The following is a 24,226-nucleotide window of genomic DNA, read 5'->3' as shown; positions in this document are numbered from 1 at the left end:
CAATGGAACTACTCTCCCAATGGAACTACTCTCCCAATGGAACTACTCTCCCAATGGAACTACTCACCAATGGAACTACTCTCCCAATGGAACTACTCTCCCAATGGAACTACTCTCCCAATGGAAATGGACTACTCACCAATGGAACGACTCTCACCAATGGAACTACTCTCACCAATGGAACTACTCTCACCAATGGAACGACTCTCACCAATGGAACTACTCTCACCAATGGAACGACTCTCACCAATGGAAACTCTCACCAATGGAACTACTCTCCCAATGGAACTACTCCCAATGGAACTACTCCCAATGGAACTACTCTCACCAATGGAAACTCACCAATGGAACGACTCTCACCAATGGAACTACTCTCACCAATGGAACTACTCTCCCTATGGAAATACTCTCACCAATGGAACTACTCTCCCAATGGAACTACTCTCACCAATGGAACTACTCTCACCAATGGAACTACTCTCCCAATGGAACTACTCTCACCAATGGAACTACTCTCACCAATGGAACTACTCTCCCTATGGAACTACTCTCACAATGGAACTACTCTCACCAATGGAACTACTCTCACCAATGGAACTACTCTCACCAATGGAACTACTCTCACCAATGGAACTACTCTCACAATGGACCTACTCTCACAATGGACCTACTCTCACAATGGACCTACTCTCACAATGGACCTACTCTCCCAATGGAACTACTCGCACCAATGGAACTACTCTCACCAATGGAACTACTCTCACCAATGGAACTACTCTCCCAATGGAACTACTCTCCCTATGGAACTACTCTCACCAATGGAACTACTCTCCCAATGGAACTACTCTCCCAATGGAACTACTCTCACCAATGGAACTACTCTCCCTATGGAACTACTCTCCCTATGGAACTACTCTCCCTATGGAACTACTCTCCCAATGGAACTACTCTCCCAATGGAACTACTCTCACCAATGGAACTACTCTCACCAATGGAACTACTCTCACCAATGGAACTACTCTCACCAATGGAACTACTCTCCCAATGGAACTACTCTCCCAATGGAACTACTCTCCCAATGGAACTACTCTCCCTATGGAACTACTCTCACCAATGGAACTACTCTCCCAATGGAACTACTCTCACCAATGGAACTACTCTCACCAATGGAACTACTCTCACCAATGGAACTACTCTCACCAATGGAACTACTCTCCCAATGGAACTACTCTCCCAATGGAACGACTCTCTCCCAATGGAACGACTCTCACCAATGGAACGACTCTCACCAATGGAACTACTCTCACCAATGGAACGACTCTCACCAATGGAACGACTCTCACCAATGGAACTACTCTCACCAATGGAACGACTCTCACCAATGGAACGACTCTCACCAATGGAACGACTCTCACCAATGGAACGACTCTCACCAATGGAACGACTCTCACCAATGGAACGACTCCCACCAATGGAACGACTCTCACCAATGGAACGACTCCCACCAATGGAACGACTCTCACTATGGAACTACTCTCCCAATGGAACTACTCTCCCAATGGAACTACTCTCCCAATGGAACTACTCTCCCAATGGAACTCTCTCCCAATGGAACTACTCTCCCAATGGAACTACTCCCAATGGAACTACTCTCCCAATGGAACTACTCTCCCAATGGAACTACTCTCCCAATGGAACTACTCTCCCAATGGAACTACTCTCCCAATGGAACTACTCTCCCAATGGAACTACTCTCCCTATGGAACTACTCTCCCAATGGAACTACTCTCCCAATGGAACAATGGAACTACTCTCCAATGGAACTACTCTCCCAATGGAACTACTCTCCCAATGGAACTACTCTCACCAATGGAACTACTCTCACCAATGGACTCTCACAATGGAACTACTCACCAATGGAACTACTCTCCCAATGGAACTACTCTCACCAATGGAACGACTCTCACCAATGGAACTACTCTCACCAATGGAACTACTCTCACCAATGGAACGACTCTCACCAATGGAACTACTCTCACCAATGGAACGACTCTCACCAATGGAACGACTCTCACCAATGGAACTACTCTCACCAATGGAACTCTCACCAATGGAACGACTCTCACCAATGGAACTACTCTCACCAATGGAACTACTCTCCCAATGGAACTACTCTCCCTATGGAACACTCTCACCAATGGAACTACTCTCCCAATGGAACTACTCTCACCAATGGAACTACTCCCAATGGAACTACTCTCCCAATGGAACTACTCTCCCAATGGAACTACTCTCACCAATGGAACGACTCTCACCAATGGAACGACTCTCACCAATGGAACTACTCTCACCAATGGAACGACTCTCCCAATGGAAACTCTCACCAATGGAACGACTCTCCAATGGAACGACTCTCCCAATGGAACTACTCTCCCAATGGAACGACTCTCACCAATGGAACGACTCTCACCAATGGAACTACTCACCAATGGAACTCTCACCAATGGACCAATGGAACTACTCTCACCAATGGAACTACTCTCACCAATGGACTCTCCCAATGGAACGACTCTCACCAATGGAACGACTCTCACCAATGGAACTACTCTCACCAATGGAACGACTCTCACCAATGGAACGACTCTCACCAATGGAACGACTCTCACCAATGGAACGACTCTCACCAATGGAACTACTCTCACCAATGGAACTCTCACCAATGGAACGACTCTCACCAATGGAACGACTCTCACCAATGGAACGACTCTCCCAATGGAACGACTCTCACCAATGGAACGACTCTCACCAATGGAACGACTCTCACCAATGGAACGACTCTCACCAATGGAACGACTCTCACCAATGGACCAATGGAACTACTCACCAATGGAACTCTCCCAATGGAACTACTCTCACCAATGGAACTACCAATGGAACTACTCTCCCTATGGAACTACTCTCCCTCACCAATGGAACTACTCTCCCAATGGAACTACTCTCACCAATGGAACTACTCTCACCAATGGAACGACCTCACCAATGGGAATGGAACTACTCTCCCAATGGAACTACTCTCCCAATGGAACTACTCTCCCAATGGAACTACTCTCCCAATGGAACTACTCTCACCAATGGAACTACTCCCAATGGAACTACCAATGGAACTACTCTCACCAATGGAACTACTCTCCCAATGGAACTACTCTCACCAATGGAACTACTCTCCCAATGGAACTACTCTCCCTATGGAACTACTCTCACCAATGGAACTACTCTCCCAATGGAACTACTCTCACCAATGGAACTACTCTCCCAATGGAACTACTCTCCCAATGGAACTACTCTCCCAATGGAACTACTCTCACCAATGGAACTACTCTCCCAATGGAACTACTCTCACCAATGGAACTACTCTCCAAATGGAACTACTCTCCCAATGGAACGACTCTCACCAATGGAACGACTCTCCCAATGGAACGACTCACCAATGGAACTCTCACCAATGGAACGACTCTCACCAATGGAACGACTCTCACCAATGGAACGACTCTCACCAATGGAACGACTCTCACCAATGGAACGACTCTCACCAATGGAACGACTCTCACCAATGGAACTACTCTCCCCAATGGAACTACTCTCACCAATGGAACTACTCTCCCAATGGAACTACTCTCACCAATGGAACTACTCTCCCTGTGGAACTACTCTCCCTGTGGAACTACTCTCCCTGTGGAACTACTCTCCCTGTGGAACTACTCTCCCTGTGGAACTACTCTCCCAATGGAACGACTCTCACCAATGGAACGACTCTCACCAATGGAACGACTCTCACCAATGGAACGACTCTCACCAATGGAACTGGAACGACTCACCAATGGAACTACTCTCACCAATGGAACGACTCTCACCAATGGACCCTATGGAACTACTCTCCCAATGGAACTACTCTCCCAATGGAACTACTCTCCCAATGGAACTACTCACCAATGGAACGACTCTCACCAATGGAACGACTCTCACCAATGGAACGACTCTCACCAATGGAACTACTCTCACCAATGGAACTACTCAATGGAACGACTCTCACCAATGGAACGACTCTCACCAATGGAACGACTCTCACCAATGGAACTACTCTCACCAATGGAACTACTCTCACCAATGGAACTACTCTCACCAATGGAACGACTCTCACCAATGGAACGACTCTCACCAATGGAACGACTCTCACCAATGGAACGACTCTCACCAATGGAACGACTCTCACCAATGGAACGACTCTCACCAATGGAACGACTCTCACCAATGGAACTACTCTCCCTATGGAACTACTCTCACCAATGGAACTACTCTCACCAATGGAACTACTCTCACCAATGGAACTACTCTCCCAATGGAACTACTCTCCCAATGGAAACAATGGAACTCTCCCTATGGAACTACTCTCCCAATGGAACTACTCTCCCAATGGAACTACTCTCCAATGGAACACTCTCACCAATGGAACTACTCTCCCAATGGAACTACTCTCCCAATGGAACCAATGGAACTACTCTCCCTATGGAACTACTCTCACCAATGGAACTACTCTCACCAATGGAACTACTCTCCCAATGGAACTACTCTCCCAATGGAACTACTCTCACCAATGGAACTACTCTCACCAATGGAACTACTCTCCCAATGGAACTACTCTCACCAATGGAACTACTCTCACCAATGGAACTACTCTCCCTATGGAACTACTCTCCCTATGGAACTACTCTCCCAATGGAACTACTCTCCCAATGGAACTACTCTCCCAATGGAACTACTCTCCCAATGGAACTACTCTCCCAATGGAACTACTCTCCCAGTGGAACGACTCTCACCAATGAAACGACTCTCACCAATGGAAAGACTCTCACCAATGGAACGACTCTCACCAATGGAACGACTCTCACCAATGGAACGACTCTCACCAATGGAACGACTCACCAATGGAACGACTCTCACCAATGGAACGACTCTCACCAATCTCCCAATGGAACGACTCTCACCAATGGAACGACTCTCCCAATGGAACGACTCTCACCAATGGAACTACTCTCACCAATGGAACTACTCTCACCAATGGAACTACTCTCACCAATGGAACTACTCTCCCCAATGGAACTACTCTCACCAATGGAACTACTCTCACCAATGGAACTACTCTCCCAATGGAACTACTCTCCCAATGGAACTACTCTCCCAATGGAACTACTCTCCCAATGGAACTACTCTCCCTATGGAACTACTCTCACCAATGGAACGACTCTCACCAATGGAACGACTCTCACCAATGGAACGACTCTCACCAATGGAACGACTCTCACCAATGGAACGACTCTCACCAATGGAACGACTCTCACCAATGGAACGACTCTCCCAATGGAACGACTCTCACCAATGGAACGACTCTCCCTATGGAACGACTCTCACCAATGGAACGACTCTCACCAACTCTCACCAATGGAACGACTCTCACCAATGGAACGACTCTCACCAATGGAACTACTCTCACCAATGGAACTACTCTCCCAATGGAACTACTCTCACCAATGGAACTACTCTCACCAATGGAACTACTCTCACCAATGGACTCTCCCAATGGAACTACTCTCCCAATGGGACTCTCACCAATGGAACGACTCTCACCAATGGAACGACTCTCACCAATGGAACGACTCTCACCAATGGAACGACTCTCACCAATGGAACTCTCACCTACTCTCACCAATGGAACGACTCTCACCAATGGAACGACTCTCACCAATGGAACGACTCTCACCAATGGAACTACTCTCACCAATGGAACGACTCTCACCAATGGAACTACTCTCACCAATGGAACTACTCTCACCAATGGAACTACTCTCACCAATGGAACTACTCTCACCAATGGAACTACTCTCACCAATGGAACTACTCTCCCAATGGAACTGGAACGACTCTCCCTATCACTCTCCCAATGGAACTCTCCCAATGGAACTCTCCCTATGGAACGACTCTCCCTATGGAACGACTCTCACCAATGGAACGACTCTCACCAATGGAACGACTCTCACCAATGGAACGACTCTCACCAATGGAACGACTCTCACCAATGGAACGACTCTCACCAATGGAACGACTCTCACCAATGGAACGACTCTCACCAATGGAACGACTCTCACCACTCTCACCAATGGAACGACTCTCACCAATGGAACGACTCTCACCAATGGAACGACTCTCACCAATGGAACGACTCTCACCAATGGAACGACTCTCACCAATGGAACGACTCTCACCAATGGAACGACTCTCACCAATGGAACGACTCTCACCAATGGAACGACTCTCACCAATGGAACTACTCTCCCTATGGAACTACTCTCACCAATGGAACTACTCTCCCTATGGAACTACTCTCCCTATGGAACTACTCTCCCTATGGAACGACTCTCCCAATGGAACTACTCTCCCAATGGAACTACTCTCCCAATGGAACTACTCTCCCTATGGAACTACTCTCCCTATGGAACTACTCTCACCAATGGAACTACTCTCCCTATGGAACTACTCTCCCTATGGAACTACTCTCCCAATGGAACTACTCTCCCAATGGAACTACTCTCCCAATGGAACTACTCTCCCAATGGAACTACTCTCACCAATGGAACTACTCTCCCCAATGGAACTACTCTCCCAATGGAACTACTCTCCCAATGGAACGACTCTCCCAATGGAACTACTCTCCCAATGGAACTACTCTCACCAATGGAACTACTCTCACCAATGGAACTACTCTCACCAATGGAACTACTCTCACCAATGGAACGACTCTCACCAATGGAACGACTCTCACCAATGGAACGACTCTCACCAATGGAACGACTCTCACCAATGGAACTACTCTCACCAATGGAACTACTCTCACCAATGGAACTACTCTCACCAATGGAACTACTCTCCCAATGGAACGACTCTCACCAATGGAACACTCTCAATGGAACCTCACCAATGGAACGACTCTCCCAATGGAACGACTCTCACCAATGGAACGACTCTCACCAATGGAACGACTCTCACCAATGGAACGACTCTCACCACTCTCACCAATGGAACGACTCTCACCAATGGAACGACTCTCACCAATGGAACGACTCTCACCAATGGAACGACTCTCACCAATGGAACGACTCTCCCAATGGAACGACTCTCACCAATGGAACGACTCTCACCAATGGAACGACTCTCCCAATGGAACTACTCTCACCAATGGAACTACTCTCACCAATGGAACTACTCTCACCAATGGAACGACTCTCACCAATGGAACTACTCTCACCAATGGAACTACTCTCCCTATGGAACTACTCTCACCAATGGAACTACTCTCCCTATGGAACTACTCTCACCAATGGAACTACTCTCCCTATGGAACTACTCTCACCAATGGAACTACTCTCCCAATGGAACGACTCTCCCTATGGAACGACTCTCACCAATGGAACGACTCTCACCAATGGAACGACTCTCCAATGGACTCTCACCAATGGAACGACTCTCACCAATGGAACTCTCACCAATGGACTCTCACCAATGGAACGACTCTCACCAATGGAACGACTCTCACCAATGGAACGACTCTCACCAATGGAACGACTCTCACCAATGGAACGACTCTCACCAATGGAACGACTCTCACCAATGGAACGACTCTCACCAATGGAACGACTCTCACCAATGGAACGACTCACCAATGGAACTCTCCCTATGAACTCTCACCAATGGAACTCTCACCAATGGAACTACTCCCAATGGAACTACTGGAACTCTCACCAATGGAACTACTCTCCCAATGGAACTACTCTCCCAATGGAACGACTCTCACCAATGGAACGACTCTCCCTATGGAACGACTCTCCCTATGGAACGACTCTCCCAATGGAACGACTCTCACCAATGGAACGACTCTCACCAATGGAACGACTCTCACCAATGGAACGACTCTCACCAATGGAACGACTCTCACCAATGGAACGACTCTCACCAATGGAACGACTCTCCCAATGGAACGACTCTCCCAATGGAACGACTCTCACCAATGGAACGACTCTCACCAATGGAACGACTCTCACCAATGGAACGACTCTCACCAATGGAACGACTCTCACCAATGGAACGACTCTCACCAATGGAACTACTCTCACCAATGGAACTACTCTCCCTATGGAACTACTCTCACCAATGGAACTACTCTCCCTACGGAACTACTCTCACCAATGAAACTACTCTCCCTATGGAACGACTCTCCCTATGGAACGACTCTCACCAATGGAACGACTCTCACCAATGGAACGACTCTCGACTCTCACCAATGGAACGACTCTCACCAATGGAACGACTCTCACCAATGGAACGACTCTCACCAATGGAACGACTCTCACCAATGGAACGACTCTCACCAATGGAACGACTCTCACCAATGGAACGACTCTCACCAATGGAACGACTCTCACCAATGGAACTACTCTCACCAATGGAACTACTCTCACCAATGGAACTACTCTCACCAATGGAACTACTCTCACCAATGGAACTACTCTCACCAATGGAACTACTCTCACCAATGGAACTACTCTCACCAATGGAACGACTCTCACCAATGGAACGACTCTCCCAATGGAACGACTCTCCCAATGGAACGACTCTCCCAATGGAACGACTCTCCCAATGGAACGACTCTCACCAATGGAACGACTCTCACCAATGGAACGACTCTCACCAATGGAACGACTCTCACCAATGGAACGACTCTCACCAATGGAACGACTCTCACCAATGGAACGACTCTCACCAATGGAACGACTCTCACCAATGGAACGACTCTCACTCTCACCAATGGACTCTCACCAATGGAACGACTCTCCCTATGGACGACTCTCCCAATGGAACGACTCTCACCAATGGAACGACTCTCACCAATGGAACGACTCACCAATGGAACGACTCTCACCAATGGAACGACTCTCACCAATGGAACGACTCTCACCAATGGAACGACTCTCACCAATGGAACGACTCTCACCAATGGAACTACTCTCCCAATGGAACTACTCTCACCAATGGAACGACTCTCCCTATGGAACTACTCTCCCTATGGAACTACTCTCCCAATGGAACGACTCTCCCAATGGAACGACTCTCCCAATGGAAACTCTCCCAATGGAACTCTCTCCCAATGGAACTACTCTCCCAATGGAACTACTCTCACCAATGGAACTACTCTCCCAATGGAAACTCTCCCAACTACTCTCCCAATGGAACTACTCTCCCAATGGAACTACTCTCCCCAATGGAACTACTCTCCCAATGGAACTACTCTCCCAATGGAACTACTCTCACCAATGGAACTACTCTCCTCACCAATGGAACTACTCTCACCAATGGAACTACTCTCCCTATGGAACGACTCTCCCAATGGAACGACTCTCCCAATGGAACGACTCTCCCAATGGAACGACTCTCACCAATGGAACGACTCTCACCAATGGAACGACTCTCACCAATGGAACGACTCTCACCAATGGAACGACTCTCACCAATGGAACGACTCTCACCAATGGAACGACTCTCACCAATGGAACGACTCTCACCAATGGAACGACTCTCACCAATGGAACGACTCTCACCAATGGAACGACTCTCACCAATGGAACGACTCTCACCAATGGAACGACTCTCACCAATGGAACGACTCTCCCAATGGAACGACTCTCCCAATGGAACGACTCTCCCTATGGAACGACTCTCACCAATGGAACGACTCTCACCAATGGAACGACTCTCACCAATGGAACGACTCTCACCAATGGAACTACTCTCACCAATGGAACTACTCTCCCTATGGAACTACTCTCACCAATGGAACTACTCTCCCTATGGAACTACTCTCACCAATGGAACTACTCTCCCTATGGAACGACTCTCACCAATGGAACGACTCTCCCAATGGAACGACTCTCACCAATGGAACGACTCTCACCAATGGAACGACTCTCACCAATGGAACGACTCTCACCAATGGAACTACTCTCACCAATGGAACTACTCTCACCAATGGAACTACTCTCACCAATGGAACTACTCTCACCAATGGAACTACTCTCACCAATGGAACTACTCTCCCAATGGAACTACTCTCCCTATGGAACGACTCTCCCTATGGAACGACTCTCCCAATGGAACGACTCTCCCAATGGAACGACTCTCCCAATGGAACGACTCTCACCAATGGAACGACTCTCACCAATGGAACGACTCTCACCAATGGAACGACTCTCACCAATGGAACGACTCTCACCAATGGAACGACTCTCACCAATGGAACGACTCTCACCAATGGAACGACTCTCACCAATGGAACGACTCTCCCAATGGAACGACTCTCCCAATGGAACGACTCTCACCAATGGAACGACTCTCACCAATGGAACGACTCTCACCAATGGAACGACTCTCACCAATGGAACGACTCTCACCAATGGAACGACTCACCAATGGAACGACTCTCACCAATGGAACGACTCTCACCAATGGAACGACTCTCACCAATGGAACGACTCTCACCAATGGAACGACTCTCACCAATGGAACGACTCTCACCAATGGAACGACTCTCCCAATGGAACGACTCTCCCAATGGAACGACTCTCCCTATGGAACGACTCTCACCAATGGAACGACTCTCACCAATGGAACGACTCTCACCAATGGAACGACTCTCACCAATGGAACTACTCTCACCAATGGAACTACTCTCACCAATGGAACTACTCTCCCTATGGAACTACTCTCCCAATGGAACTACTCTCCCAATGGAACTACTCTCACCAATGGAACTACTCTCCCAATGGAACTACTCTCCCTATGGAACTACTCTCCCTGTGGAACTACTCTCCCTGTGGAACGACTCTCCCTATGGAACGACTCTCCCTTACTCTCCCAATGGAACGACTCTCACCAATGGAACGACTCTCACCAATGGAACGACTCTCACCAATGGAACGACTCTCACCAATGGAACGACTCTCACCAATGGAACGACTCTCACCAATGGAACGACTCTCACCAATGGAACGACTCTCACCAATGGAACGACTCTCACCAATGGAACGACTCTCACCAATGGAACGACTCTCACCAATGGAACTACTCTCACCAATGGAACTACTCTCACCAATGGAACTACTCTCACCAATGGAACTACTCTCACCAATGGAACTACTCTCCCAATGGAACTACTCTCCCTATGGAACTACTCTCCCAATGGAACGACTCTCCCAATGGAACGACTCTCCCAATGGAACGACTCTCCCAATGGAACGACTCTCCCAATGGAACGACTCTCCCTATGGAACGACTCTCCCAATGGAACGACTCTCACCAATGGAACGACTCTCACCAATGGAACGACTCTCACCAATGGAACGACTCTCACCAATGGAACGACTCTCACCAATGGAACGACTCTCACCTGGAACGACTCTCCCAATGGAACGACTCTCTCACTCTCCCAATGGAACGACTCTCACCAATGGGAACTCTCACCAATGGAACGACTCTCACCCCAATGGAACGACTCTCACCAATGGAACGACTCTCACCAATGGAACGACTCTCACCAATGGAACGACTCTCACCAATGGAACGACTCTCACCAATGGAACGACTCTCACCAATGGAACGACTCTCACCAATGGAACGACTCTCACCAATGGAACGACTCTCACCAATGGAACGACTCTCACCAATGGAACGACTCTCACCAATGGAACGACTCTCACCACTCTCACCAATGGAACGACTCTCACCAATGGAACGACTCTCACCAATGGAACGACTCTCCCTATGGAACGACTCTCACCAATGGAACGACTCTCACCAATGGAACGACTCTCACCAATGGAACGACTCTCACCACTCTCACCAATGGAACGACTCTCACCAATGGAACGACTCTCACCAATGGAACGACTCTCACCAATGGAACGACTCTCACCAATGGAACGACTCTCACCAATGGAACGACTCTCACCAATGGAACGACTCTCACCAATGGAACGACTCTCACCAATGGAACGACTCTCACCAATGGAACGACTCTCACCAATGGAACGACTCTCCCAATGGAACGACTCTCACCAATGGAACGACTCTCACCAATGGAACGACTCTCACCAATGGAACGACTCTCACCAATGGAACGACTCTCACCAATGGAACGACTCTCACCAATGGAACTACTCTCACCAATGGAACTACTCTCACCAATGGAACTACTCTCCCTATGGAACTACTCTCCCTATGGAACTACTCTCACCAATGGAACTACTCTCACCAATGGAACTACTCTCCCTATGGAACGACTCTCCCTATGGAACGACTCTCCCTATGGAACGACTCTCCCTATGGAACGACTCTCACCAATGGAACGACTCTCACCAATGGAACGACTCTCACCAATGGAACGACTCTCCCAATGGAACGACTCTCACCAATGGAACGACTCTCACCAATGGAACGACTCTCACCAATGGAACGACTCTCACCAATGGAACGACTCTCACCAATGGAACGACTCTCACCAATGGAACGACTCTCACCAATGGAACGACTCTCACCAATGGAACTACTCTCACCAATCACTCTCACCAATGGAACTACTCTCACCAATGGAACTACTCTCACCAATGGAACTACTCTCACCAATGGAACTACTCTCACCAATGGAACAATGGAACTCTCACCAATGGAACGACTCTCACCAATGGGACTCTCCCAATGGAACGACTCTCGACTCTCCCAATGGAACTACTCTCCCTATGGAACGACTCTCACCAATGGAACGACTCTCACCAATGGAACGACTCTCACCAATGGAACGACTCTCACCAATGGAACGACTCTCACCACTCTCACCAATGGAACGACTCTCACCAATGGAACGACTCTCACCAATGGAACGACTCTCACCAATGGAACGACTCTCACCAATGGAACGACTCTCCCAATGGAACGACTCTCCCAATGGAACGACTCTCACCAATGGAACGACTCTCACCAATGGAACGACTCTCACCAATGGAACGACTCTCACCAATGGAACGACTCTCACCAATGGAACGACTCTCACCAATGGACGACTCTCACCAATGGAACGACTCACCAATGGAACTCTCACCAATGGAACGACTCTCACCAATGGAACTACTCTCACCAATGGAACTACTCTCCCTATGGAACTACTCTCACCAATGGAACACTCTCCCTATGGAACTACTCTCCCAATGGAACGACTCTCTCACTCTCCCAATGGAACTACTCTCCCAATGGAACTACTCTCCCTATGGAACTACTCTCACCAATGGAACTACTCTCCCAATGGAACGACTCTCACCAATGGAACGACTCTCACCAATGGAACGACTCTCACCAATGGAACGACTCTCACCAATGGAACGACTCTCCCCACTCTCCCAATGGAACGACTCTCACCAATGGAACGACTCTCACCAATGGAACGACTCTCACCAATGGAACGACTCTCACCAATGGAACGACTCTCACCAATGGAACGACTCTCCCAATGGAACGACTCTCCCAATGGAACTCTCACCAATGGAACGACTCTCCCTATGGAACGACTCTCACCAATGGAACGACTCTCACCAATGGAACGACTCTCACCAATGGAACGACTCTCACCAATGGAACGACTCTCACCAATGGAACTACTCTCACCAATGGAACTACTCTCCCAATGGAACAATGGAACTCTCACCAATGGAACTACTCACCAATGGAACTACTCTCACCAATGGAACTACTCTCACCAATGGAACGACTCTCACCAATGGGACTCTCACCAATGGAACGACTCTCCCAATGGAACGACTCTCACCAATGGAACGACTCTCACCAATGGAACGACTCTCACCAATGGAACGACTCTCACCAATGGAACGACTCTCACCAATGGAACGACTCTCACCAATGGAACGACTCTCACCAATGGAACGACTCTCACCAATGGAACGACTCCCACCAATGGAACGACTCTCACCAATGGAACGACTCTCACCAATGGAACGACTCTCACCAATGGAACGACTCTCCCAATGGAACTACTCTCACCAATGGAACGACTCTCACCAATGGAACTCCTCTCCCTATGGAACTACTCTCCCTATGGAACGACTCTCCCAATGGAACGACTCTCCCAATGGAACGACTCTCCCAATGGAACTACTCTCCCTATGGAACTACTCTCCCTATGGAACTACTCTCCCTATGGAACTACTCTCACCAATGGAACTACTCTCCCTATGGAACTCCTCTCCCTATGGAACTACTCTCCCAATGGAACGACTCTCCCAATGGAACTACTCTCCCTATGGAACTACTCTCCCTATGGAACTACTCTCCCTATGGAACTACTCTCCCTATGGAACTACTCTCCCTATGGAACTACTCTCACCAATGGAACTACTCTCCCTATGGAACTACTCTCACCAATGGAACTACTCTCCCTATGGAACGACTCTCCCTATGGAACGACTCTCCCTATGGAACGACTCTCACCAATGGAACGACTCTCACCAATGGAACGACTCTCACCAATGGAACGACTCTCACCAATGGAACGACTCTCACCAATGGAACGACTCTCGACTCTCACCAATGGAACGACTCTCACCAATGGAACGACTCTCACCAATGGAACGACTCTCACCAATGGAACGACTCTCACCAATGGAACTACTCTCCCAATGGAACTACTCTCCCAATGGAACTACTCTCCCAATGGAACGACTCTCACCAATGGAACGACTCTCACCAATGGAACGACTCTCACCAATGGAACGACTCTCACCAATGGAACGACTCTCCCTATGGAACTACTCTCACCAATGGAACGACTCTCCCTATGGAACGACTCTCACCAATGGAACGACTCTCACCAATGGAACGACTCTCACCAATGGAACTACTCTCACCAATGGAACTACTCTCACCAATGGAACCAATGGAACTACTCTCCCTATGGAACGACTCTCACCAATGGAACTACTCTCCCAATGGAACGACTCTCCCAATGGAACTCACCAATGGAACGACTCTCACCAATGGAACGACTCTCACCAATGGAACGACTCTCACCAATGGAACGACTCTCACCAATGGAACGACTCTCACCAATGGAACGACTCTCACCAATGGAACGACTCTCACCAATGGAACGACTCTCACCAATGGAACGACTCTCACCACTCTCACCAATGGAACGACTCTCACCAATGGAACGACTCTCACCAATGGAACTACTCTCACCAATGGAACTACTCTCACCAATGGAACTACTCTCACCAATGGATGGAACGACTCTCCCAATGGAACGACTCTCCCAATGGAACGACTCTCCCAATGGAACTCTCCCAATGGAACGACTCTCCCAATGGAACGACTCTCCCAATGGAACGACTCTCACCAATGGACGACTCTCACCAATGGAACGACTCTCACCAATGGAACGACTCTCACCAATGGAACTGGACGACTCTCTCACCAATGGAACGACTCTCACCAATGGAACGACTCTCACCAATGGAACGACCAATGGAACGACTCTCACCAATGGAACTACTCTCACCAATGGAACGACTCTCACCAATGGAACGACTCTCACCAATGGAACGACTCTCACCAATGGGACTCTCCCAATGGAACGACTCTCCCTATGGAACGACTCTCCCAATGGAACTATGGACTCTCCCTACTCTCACCAATGGAACGACTCTCACCAATGGAACGACTCTCACCAATGGAACGACTCTCACCAATGGAACTACTCTCACCAATGGAACGACTCTCACCAATGGAACGACTCTCACCAATGGAACGACTCTCACCAATGGAACGACTCTCACCAATGGAACGACTCTCACCAATGGAACTCTCCCTATGGAACTACTCTCCCAATGGAACTACTCTCCCTATGGAACTACTCTCCCTATGGAACTACTCTCCCTATGGAACGACTCTCCCAATGGAACGACTCTCCCAATGGAACTACTCTCACCAATGGAACTACTCTCCCAATGGAACTCTCTCCCTCCCAATGGAACTCTCCCAATGGAACGACTCTCCCAATGGAACGACTCTCCCAATGGAACTACTCTCCCAATGGAACTACTCTCCCAATGGAACTACTCTCACCAATGGAACTCTCCCTATGGAACGACTCTCCCAATGGAACTACTCTCCCTATGGAACTACTCTCCCTATGGAACTACTCTCCCTATGGAACTACTCTCCCAATGGAACTACTCTCCCAATGGAACTACTCTCCCAATGGAACTACTCTCCCTATGGAACTACTCTCACCAATGGAACTACTCTCCCAATGGAACTACTCTCCCAATGGAACACCAATGGACTCTCCCAATGGAACTATGGAACTCTCACCAATGGAACGACTCTCACCAATGGAACGACTCTCACCAATGGAACGACTCTCACCAATGGAACGACTCTCACCAATGGAACGACTCTCACCACTCTCACCAATGGAACGACTCTCACCAATGGAACGACTCTCACCAATGGAACGACTCTCCCAATGGAACGACTCTCACCAATGGAACGACTCTCCCTATGGAACGACTCTCCCAATGGAACGACTCTCCCAATGGAACGACTCTCCCAATGGAACTACTCTCCCAATGGAACTACTCTCCCAATGGAACTACTCTCCCTATGGAACTACTCTCCCTATGGAACTACTCTCCCTATGGAACTACTCTCCCCAATGGAACTACTCTCACCAATGGAACTACTCTCCCTATGGAACTACTCTCACCAATGGAACTACTCTCCCAATGGAACGACTCTCCCTATGGAACGACTCTCCCTATGGAACGACTCTCCCAATGGAACGACTCTCACCAATGGAACGACTCTCACCAATGGAACGACTCTCACCAATGGAACGACTCTCACCAATGGAACGACTCTCACCAATGGAACGACTCTCACCAATGGAACGACTCTCACCAATGGAACGACTCTCCCTATGGAACTACTCTCCCAATGGAACTACTCTCCCAATGGAACTACTCTCCCAATGGAACTACTCTCCCAATGGAACTACTCTCCCAATGGAACGACTCTCACCAATGGAACGACTCTCACCAATGGAACGACTCTCACCAATGGAACGACTCTCACCAATGGAACGACTCTCACCAATGGAACGACTCCCACCAATGGAACGACTCTCACCAATGGAACGACTCACCAATGGAACGACTCTCACCAATGGAACGACTCTCACCAATGGAACGACTCTCACCAATGGAACGACTCTCACCAATGGAACTACTCTCCCAATGGAACGACTCTCCCCAATGGAACTACTCTCCCCAATGGAACTACTCTCCCAGTGGAACTACTCTCCCAGTGGAACTACTCTCCCTATGGAACTACTCTCCCAATGGAACTACTCTCCCAATGGAACTACTCTCCCAATGGAACTACTCTCCCAATGGAACTACTCTCACCCAATGGAACTACTCTCACCTATGGAACTACTCTCACCAATGGAACTACTCTCACCTATGGAACTACTCTCACCAATGGAACTACTCTCACCTATGGAACTACTTTCCGGCTACCCGGATAAAGCACTAAATAAACTTCATTTAGTGCTAAATACGGCTGCTAGAATCCTGACTAGAACCCAAAAAATGTGATCATATTACTCCAGTGCTAGCCTCCCTACACTGGCTTCCTGTCAAAGCAAGGGCTGATTTCAAGGTTTTACTGCTAACCTACAAAGCATTACATGGGCTTGCTCCTACCTATCTCTCTGATTTGGTCCTGCCGTACGTACCTACACGTACGCTACGGTCACAAGACGCAGGTCTCCTAATTGTCCCTAGAATTTCTATGCAAACAGCTGGAGGCAGGGCTTTCTCCTATAGAGCTCCATTTTTATGGAATGTTCTGTCTACCCATGTGAGAGACGCAGACTCTGTCTCAACCTTTAAGTCTTTACTGAAGACTCATCTCTTCAGTGGGTCATATGATTGAGTGTAGTCTGGCCCAGGAGTGGGAAGGTGAACGGAAAGGCTCTGGAGCAACGAACCGCCCTTGCTGTCTCTGCCTGGCCGGTTCCCGTCATTTCACTGGGATTCTCTGCCTCTAACCCTATTACAGGGGCTGAGTCACTGGCTTACTGGGGCTCTCTCATACCGTCCCTGGGAGGGGTGCATCACCTGAGTGGGTTGAGTCACTGATGTGATCATCCTGTCTGGGTTGGCGCCCCCCCCCTGGGTTGTGCCGTGGCGGAGATCTTTGTGGGCTATACTCAGCCTTGTCTCAGGATGGTAAGTTGGTGGTTGAAGATATCCCTCTAGTGGTGTGGGGGCTGTGCTTTGGCAAAGTGGGTGAGGTTATATCCTTCCTGTTTGGCCCTGTCCGGGGGTGTCCTCGGATGAGGCCACAGTGTCTCCTGACCCCTCCCGTCTCAGCCTCCAGTATTTATGCTGCAGTAGTTTATGTGTCGGGGGGCTAGGGTCAGTTTGTTATATCTGGAGTACTTCTCCTGTCCTATTAGGTGTCCTGTGTGAATTTAAGTGTGCTCTCTCCAATTCTTGCTTTCTCTCTTTCTTTCTCTCTCTCGGAGGACCTGAGCCCTAGGACCATGCCTCAGTACTACCTGGCATGATGACTCCTTGCTGTCCCCAGTCCACCTGGCCGTGCCGCTGCTCCAGTTTCAACTGTTCTGCCTTATTATTATTGGACCATGCTGGTCATTTATGAACATTTGAACATCTTGGCCATGTTCTGTTATAATCTCTACCCGGCACAGCCAGAAGAGGACTGGCCACCGCACATAGCCTGGTTCCTCTCTAGGTTTCTTCCTAGGTTTTGGCCTTTCTAGGGAGTTTTTCCTAGCCACCGTGCTTCTACACTTGCATTGCTTGCTGTTTGGGGTTTTAGGCTGGGTCTCTGTACAGCACTTTGAGATATCAGCTGATGTACGAAGGGCTATATAAATAAATTTGATTTCATTTGATTTTTTGATTTGATTTTTGATTTGATTTACTCTCCCTATGGAACTACTCTCCCTATGGAACTACTCTCACCAATGGAACTACTCTCCCTATGGAACTACTCTCCCTATGGAACTACTCTCACCAATGGAACTACTCTCACCAATGGAACTACTCTCACCAATGGAACTACTCTCACCAATGGAACTACTCTCACCAATGGAACTACTCTCACCAATGGAACTACTCTCACCAATGGAACTACTCTCACCTATGGAACTACTCTCACCAAAGGAACTACTCTCACCAAAGGAACTACTCTCACCAAAGGAACTACTCTCACCAAAGGAACTACTCTCACCAATGGAACCAGTTTCCCTATGGAACTACTTTCCCAATAGAATATTTGTGCCTCTTGTATTACATAAGACAGAATTGCCGTATGAGAGACGTTTTTGGAGATGTTGCTTACCAGAGGGCAGAGGAGGGTTTGTCACATCTGATGATGTTGATTCAGTAGAGAAAGAGGTCACTGCTGAGGATTGTTTGGATAATGATTTTATAACACGGTGGAGGACATCTTGAGACAGACTCTGTTTCAGCCCTGCTAGGGCCTTGGTGCTGGCTAGCTCTCCAGAGTTAGGGTCAGGGGTCGTGATGGTTGGCTCTCCAGAGGTAGATCCAAGGGTGGTGATCGCTGGCTCCCCAGAGGTAGGCCCAGGGGTGGGGCTGGCTGGCTCCCCAGAGGTAGGGCCAGGGGTGGGACTAGCTGGCTCCCCAGAGGTAGGCCCAGGGGTGGGGCTGGCTGGCTCCCCAGAGGTAGGCCCAGGGGTGGGGCTGGCTGGCTCCCCAGAGGTAGGCCCAGGGGTGGGGGTGGGGCTGGGAGTAGAGGTGGATGTTAGCAGGGCTGGGCCTGGAACTGTGGAAGGGCTCAGAGGAGTTTTGGAAGATTCCAGAGGTTTCTTTAGTTTTTTCTTCGGGGAGAAGAATTGTTCCTCCTCTGTAGATTCCAGCAGTCTTTTGCTGGGTTTCCTCAGCCGTTTGTTTTCAGAATGTGCTGTGGGAACAAATAATCAATCAACCAAATCAATCTCTAAAAATAAAAAGCTAACCGTTGACATAAAACACTGCTGGTACTGAAAGCCATGGCTTACCTGATGTGTCATCTTGCTTCTCCATCCCCAGGTTCAGATCATGGGACCTGATGCGGTCTGGTGTCCCTCCCTGGCCATCTCTGTAGATCCCATTCACCTCCACAGGCCCCTGCGGTGAGGCCACCCCACCCAGGTCCCCTGGATCCTTCCCTGGCTTCACCGGCCCCTGCTGAGCAAACGTCTGCCAGCGCTTCTTAGGGGCCACTTTGGTACCCGGGCTCTTGTCGAGGTAGGATGAGGAGTCAACAGCGGAGGGGACAGGAGGAAGAGGAGGGCCGAGGCCAGGTTCAGCCAGGTCAGCGTGCCCAGAGACAAACTCCCTCCCCCAGGCTAGGTCGGCCATCTCGGGAGAGAGACCAGCGATGGTGGCCCGGAGTTTGGCTGGAGGCCTCGGCTTCCTCCGTTGCTGCTTCTCTACTGCGTTCGCCACCATCTGAGCCAGCACCGTTTTCCCTTCAAGTTTGTATGTGTCGTTTTTTATGATGGGTTTATTTTTAGACTTGGGTTTGGCCGGTGTTCTCTTGGTTATTGGCGAGCTCGCATGCTGGCCGTTTTGGATTTTGGTCCCCGTTGGTGTCCAGTCCCCGCCAGCAGCAGCGTTAAGGGGGTTGTCTGGTGGTTGGGCGGTGGGTATTACCATGGGTTCTTCCTTGATGAGGTCTGGCAAGGGAGGCATGGTCAGGGGCTTGCCCTCTTTCTCCCTGGTATCATGCATGTCCTTCAGGAGCATCAGGAAAGTACTGAACTTGTAATTAGGCTCAGGTTTAAAGTTAGTGTTAGAGTCCCCAGAGTCTCTCTCCTCCTTCACTAAGGATTTGAATGACAGCTCCTTGATATCTTGGAAAGTGTCCATGGGAGAGAGAGAGGAGGTGGAGGAAGAACAGGAGGATATGTCTGAGACAATGTTCTCTTCCTTGACATTAATAGAGGGTATGACAGGCTTACTGGACCCTGGAGTCACATCTTCAGAGTTTTTCCATGATCCGTTGTGGAGGTGCTTCCAATCAGACTCGGGCTGTTTTTTAGGAGAGCTGTGACTAGCAGAGGATCTGGCTTTGTCTGGTGAAGAATCCCTGCTAGTAGACGACTCTGTTCTGATCTGAACGTTATCGCTCACATCATCATCATCATCATCATCATCATCAGAAGAATGCACATTAAGCCTATCGTCTCTCAAGTTTTGGCTTGAGGCCAGCAGAGCCTCTTTGAGTTCCGTCTCCTTCTCTGCTTTCAGGGCCCTGGTCATCAGACGTCTGCTGGCAGGGAGATGCAGAGACTGCTTATCATGATCATTTTTATTCGTCAGTTCAGAAGAGCTGCCCAACTTCTGTTTTGACTGTAAAACATTTGTGTTTTTTGTAGTTCTGTAATTTAAAAGAGATTTGTTTGCTAAAATGCTTGGAGATGAGGATATAGGAACTACATGCCTAGGAACCACCATGACCACATGCCTGTCTTTGGTCTTTTCAGGAGGAGTAGCCCGCTCCTTCTTGCCCCCTTTCTCTACCTCTTGTGAGGGTTCAGACGGTTTCTCTGTGTCTTCTTTAGCAGGTTTCTCAGACCGTTTGGGACGCACAATGGTTGGTACAGAATCCAGGTCTGCGTATGGAGAGTCCTTGGGATCTTCTTCTTTCAGTGGATCAGCTGCAGCAGCAGGCATTTGGTTGGCCAAGTCTAGGATGCTTATTGACTCTGTGGGACTTGCAGCTATATGACCAAAGATCTCCGCCAAACCCTTCCTCTTCTTCTTCTTCTTCTGGCAGGGTTTCTTTTTGCTGCTACTGTCGTTCGCTACGGCCAGGTCGGCAGCAGGGGGATGTTTGTTTCTGTTGGGGGAGGGCTGAGGGAGGGGGGTGCAGTGAGGTTAAAGGAGGAACAAGAGGGGGCCTCGGATGTTTTTTCATCAGGCAGTGGGGAGGACACCCGCTCTTCACCGTTAAAGGCCATGGAAGAAGAGACAGCAGTATTCTTCAGCAGGTCAGGTAGGAGAAACTCAGCTTCCAGCACACTGACTTTCCACGACTCCAACAGACGCTTGGGTATCTACAGGGGAGAGATGACAAACATCTGGACAAAAGTGGTCAACTGTCAAAGAGGTCCTTATTTCTAAACTATATGGAGTTGTTGTCTTTGTGGAATAGATAGTATGAGTTTAATCTTTAATGTTTTGTGAGACACGCAATGAAACTATTCTGCACCTTTACAACGACAAAAGCGATTTGTGACTTTAAACATATCTCTACTAACAGCAACACACAATGTGAGCGAAATGAAAAGCAACAGGAGTTGACAGTCTGTGGTCAGTTACTGTGTATCTGTAGTCCTTTTCCCTCTGTTTCCCTCTCCGTCTCAGCACAGGCAGATCTGTGAACTGCTCTCCTCCTGTGAAGGGGTAGGTAACTTTCCCAGGTACCCAGGCATGGTCTGCCATCTCCGACACAGTCTCCACGTAATACATACGACAAGGACGACGACTGGGGACTGGAACAACAGAAAACACAGAGACAACTTGTTTTAACATTGATACAAAATGTTATAGGAGAAACTCAAAAGTGTTTAAATGCTTGTCATTACACAAAGACAAACTGAGCTGGTACATTGAGTTGAAGTAGTTTATAGATAACTGTCAGAGGATGCCCCCATACTATTTGCCATTATATACCACAAACTATGTCAACTTTGGAGTGATTGTGGACAACACATTTTAGATCCAGGTGGTTATTTCTTCTCTCTAGCTGTTATATCCCCCACAGAACCCAGAGGAGAGCTTCACTTCCTTCCCCCACAGAACCCAGAGGAGAGCTTCACTTCCTTCCCCCACAGAACCCAGAGGAGAGCTTCACTTCCTTCCCCCACAGAACCCAGAGGAGAGCTTCACTTCCTTCCCCCACAGAACCAAGAAGAGAGCTTCACTTCCTTCCCCTACAGAACCAAGAGAGCTTCACTTCCTTCCCCTACAGAACCAAGAAGAGAGCTTCACCTCCTTCCCCCACACAACCAAGAAGAGAGCTTCACTTCCTTCCCCCACAGAACCCAGAGGAGAGCTTCCCTTCCTTCCCCCATAGAACCCAGAGGAGAGCTTCCCTTCCTTCCCCCAAGGAACCCAGAGGAGAGCTTCCCTTCCTTCTCCCAAGGAACCCAGAGGAGAGCTTCCCTTTCTTCCCCAAAGGAACCCAGAGGACAGCTTCCCTTTCTTCCCCAAAGGAACCCAGAGGAGAGCTTCCCTTCCTTCTCCCAAGGAACCCAGAGGAGAGCTTCCCTTCCTTCTCCCAAGGAACCCAGAGGAGAGCTTCCCTTTCTTCCCCAAAGGAACCCAGAGGAGAGCTTCCCTTCCTTCCCACTTATAATCAATGCTTCATGCCCTGACATAAGAATACACCCATCCTGTGATACGTTTAGATCCAAAACCAATAATACAACTTCCCACCTTTCATGCGTGTGTGTATCCCCCAGAGGATCTATGGTAACTCTACAGGGCCACCAGGGGCGGCGGTTGAACTTGGCCCAGACCAGATCTCCCTCCAAGTACTGCACTGCTGGGAGGGGCTTCTTCTTTGGGCTGTTGGACTGAACAAAAAAAATAAACAAAGGACTTATTACACATATAGGATCATCCCTTTGACAGTTCAAAACTCTAATTGTAAAAGGGATTTCTTGTATCTTACTATATGTTATTCAAAAATTATTTTTTGATTCAAATGTGAAAGAAATACTGTTATCAAATCAATATAATTTTGATTAATATAAAACTAGCCTATATGTTTGATCAGCATATAGTGTACGCAAAATTGAAAAAAAAATCTAAATATCTTCTTGACAAATACTGTTCCAGGAGATTACACAGTATTTACAGAACTGGAGATAATGTCAGATAAGATCAGATATCTTTTAGAGCTACCCAGGATGCATCTGCCCCAAGGGTTCTTCTTATTATTATTGTTA

The 24,226-nt window shown here is 48.6% G+C and overlaps 1 protein-coding gene across 1 annotated transcript in view; it reads right to left on the bottom strand.

The window, feature by feature from the left end:
- LOC115119018 (histone-lysine N-methyltransferase, H3 lysine-36 specific-like) overlaps positions 1-24,226 on the bottom strand; it is a 55,902-nt gene that overhangs the window by 29,556 nt on the left and 2,120 nt on the right. The window contains 6 exon segments of the mRNA XM_065019946.1: positions 19,603-20,187; positions 20,285-22,120; positions 22,123-22,327; positions 22,593-22,765; positions 23,712-23,734; positions 23,736-23,851. Of these exon segments, the coding sequence (XP_064876018.1) occupies positions 19,603-20,187; positions 20,285-22,120; positions 22,123-22,327; positions 22,593-22,765; positions 23,712-23,734; positions 23,736-23,851 (2,938 nt within the window).

This window comes from Oncorhynchus nerka, linkage group LG6 (assembly GCF_034236695.1).
Source record: "Oncorhynchus nerka isolate Pitt River linkage group LG6, Oner_Uvic_2.0, whole genome shotgun sequence".
Classification (NCBI taxonomy): domain Eukaryota; kingdom Metazoa; phylum Chordata; class Actinopteri; order Salmoniformes; family Salmonidae; genus Oncorhynchus; species Oncorhynchus nerka.
Note: the sequence above shows the minus strand (reverse complement) of the source record. Positions and strands in the feature narration are given on the sequence as shown.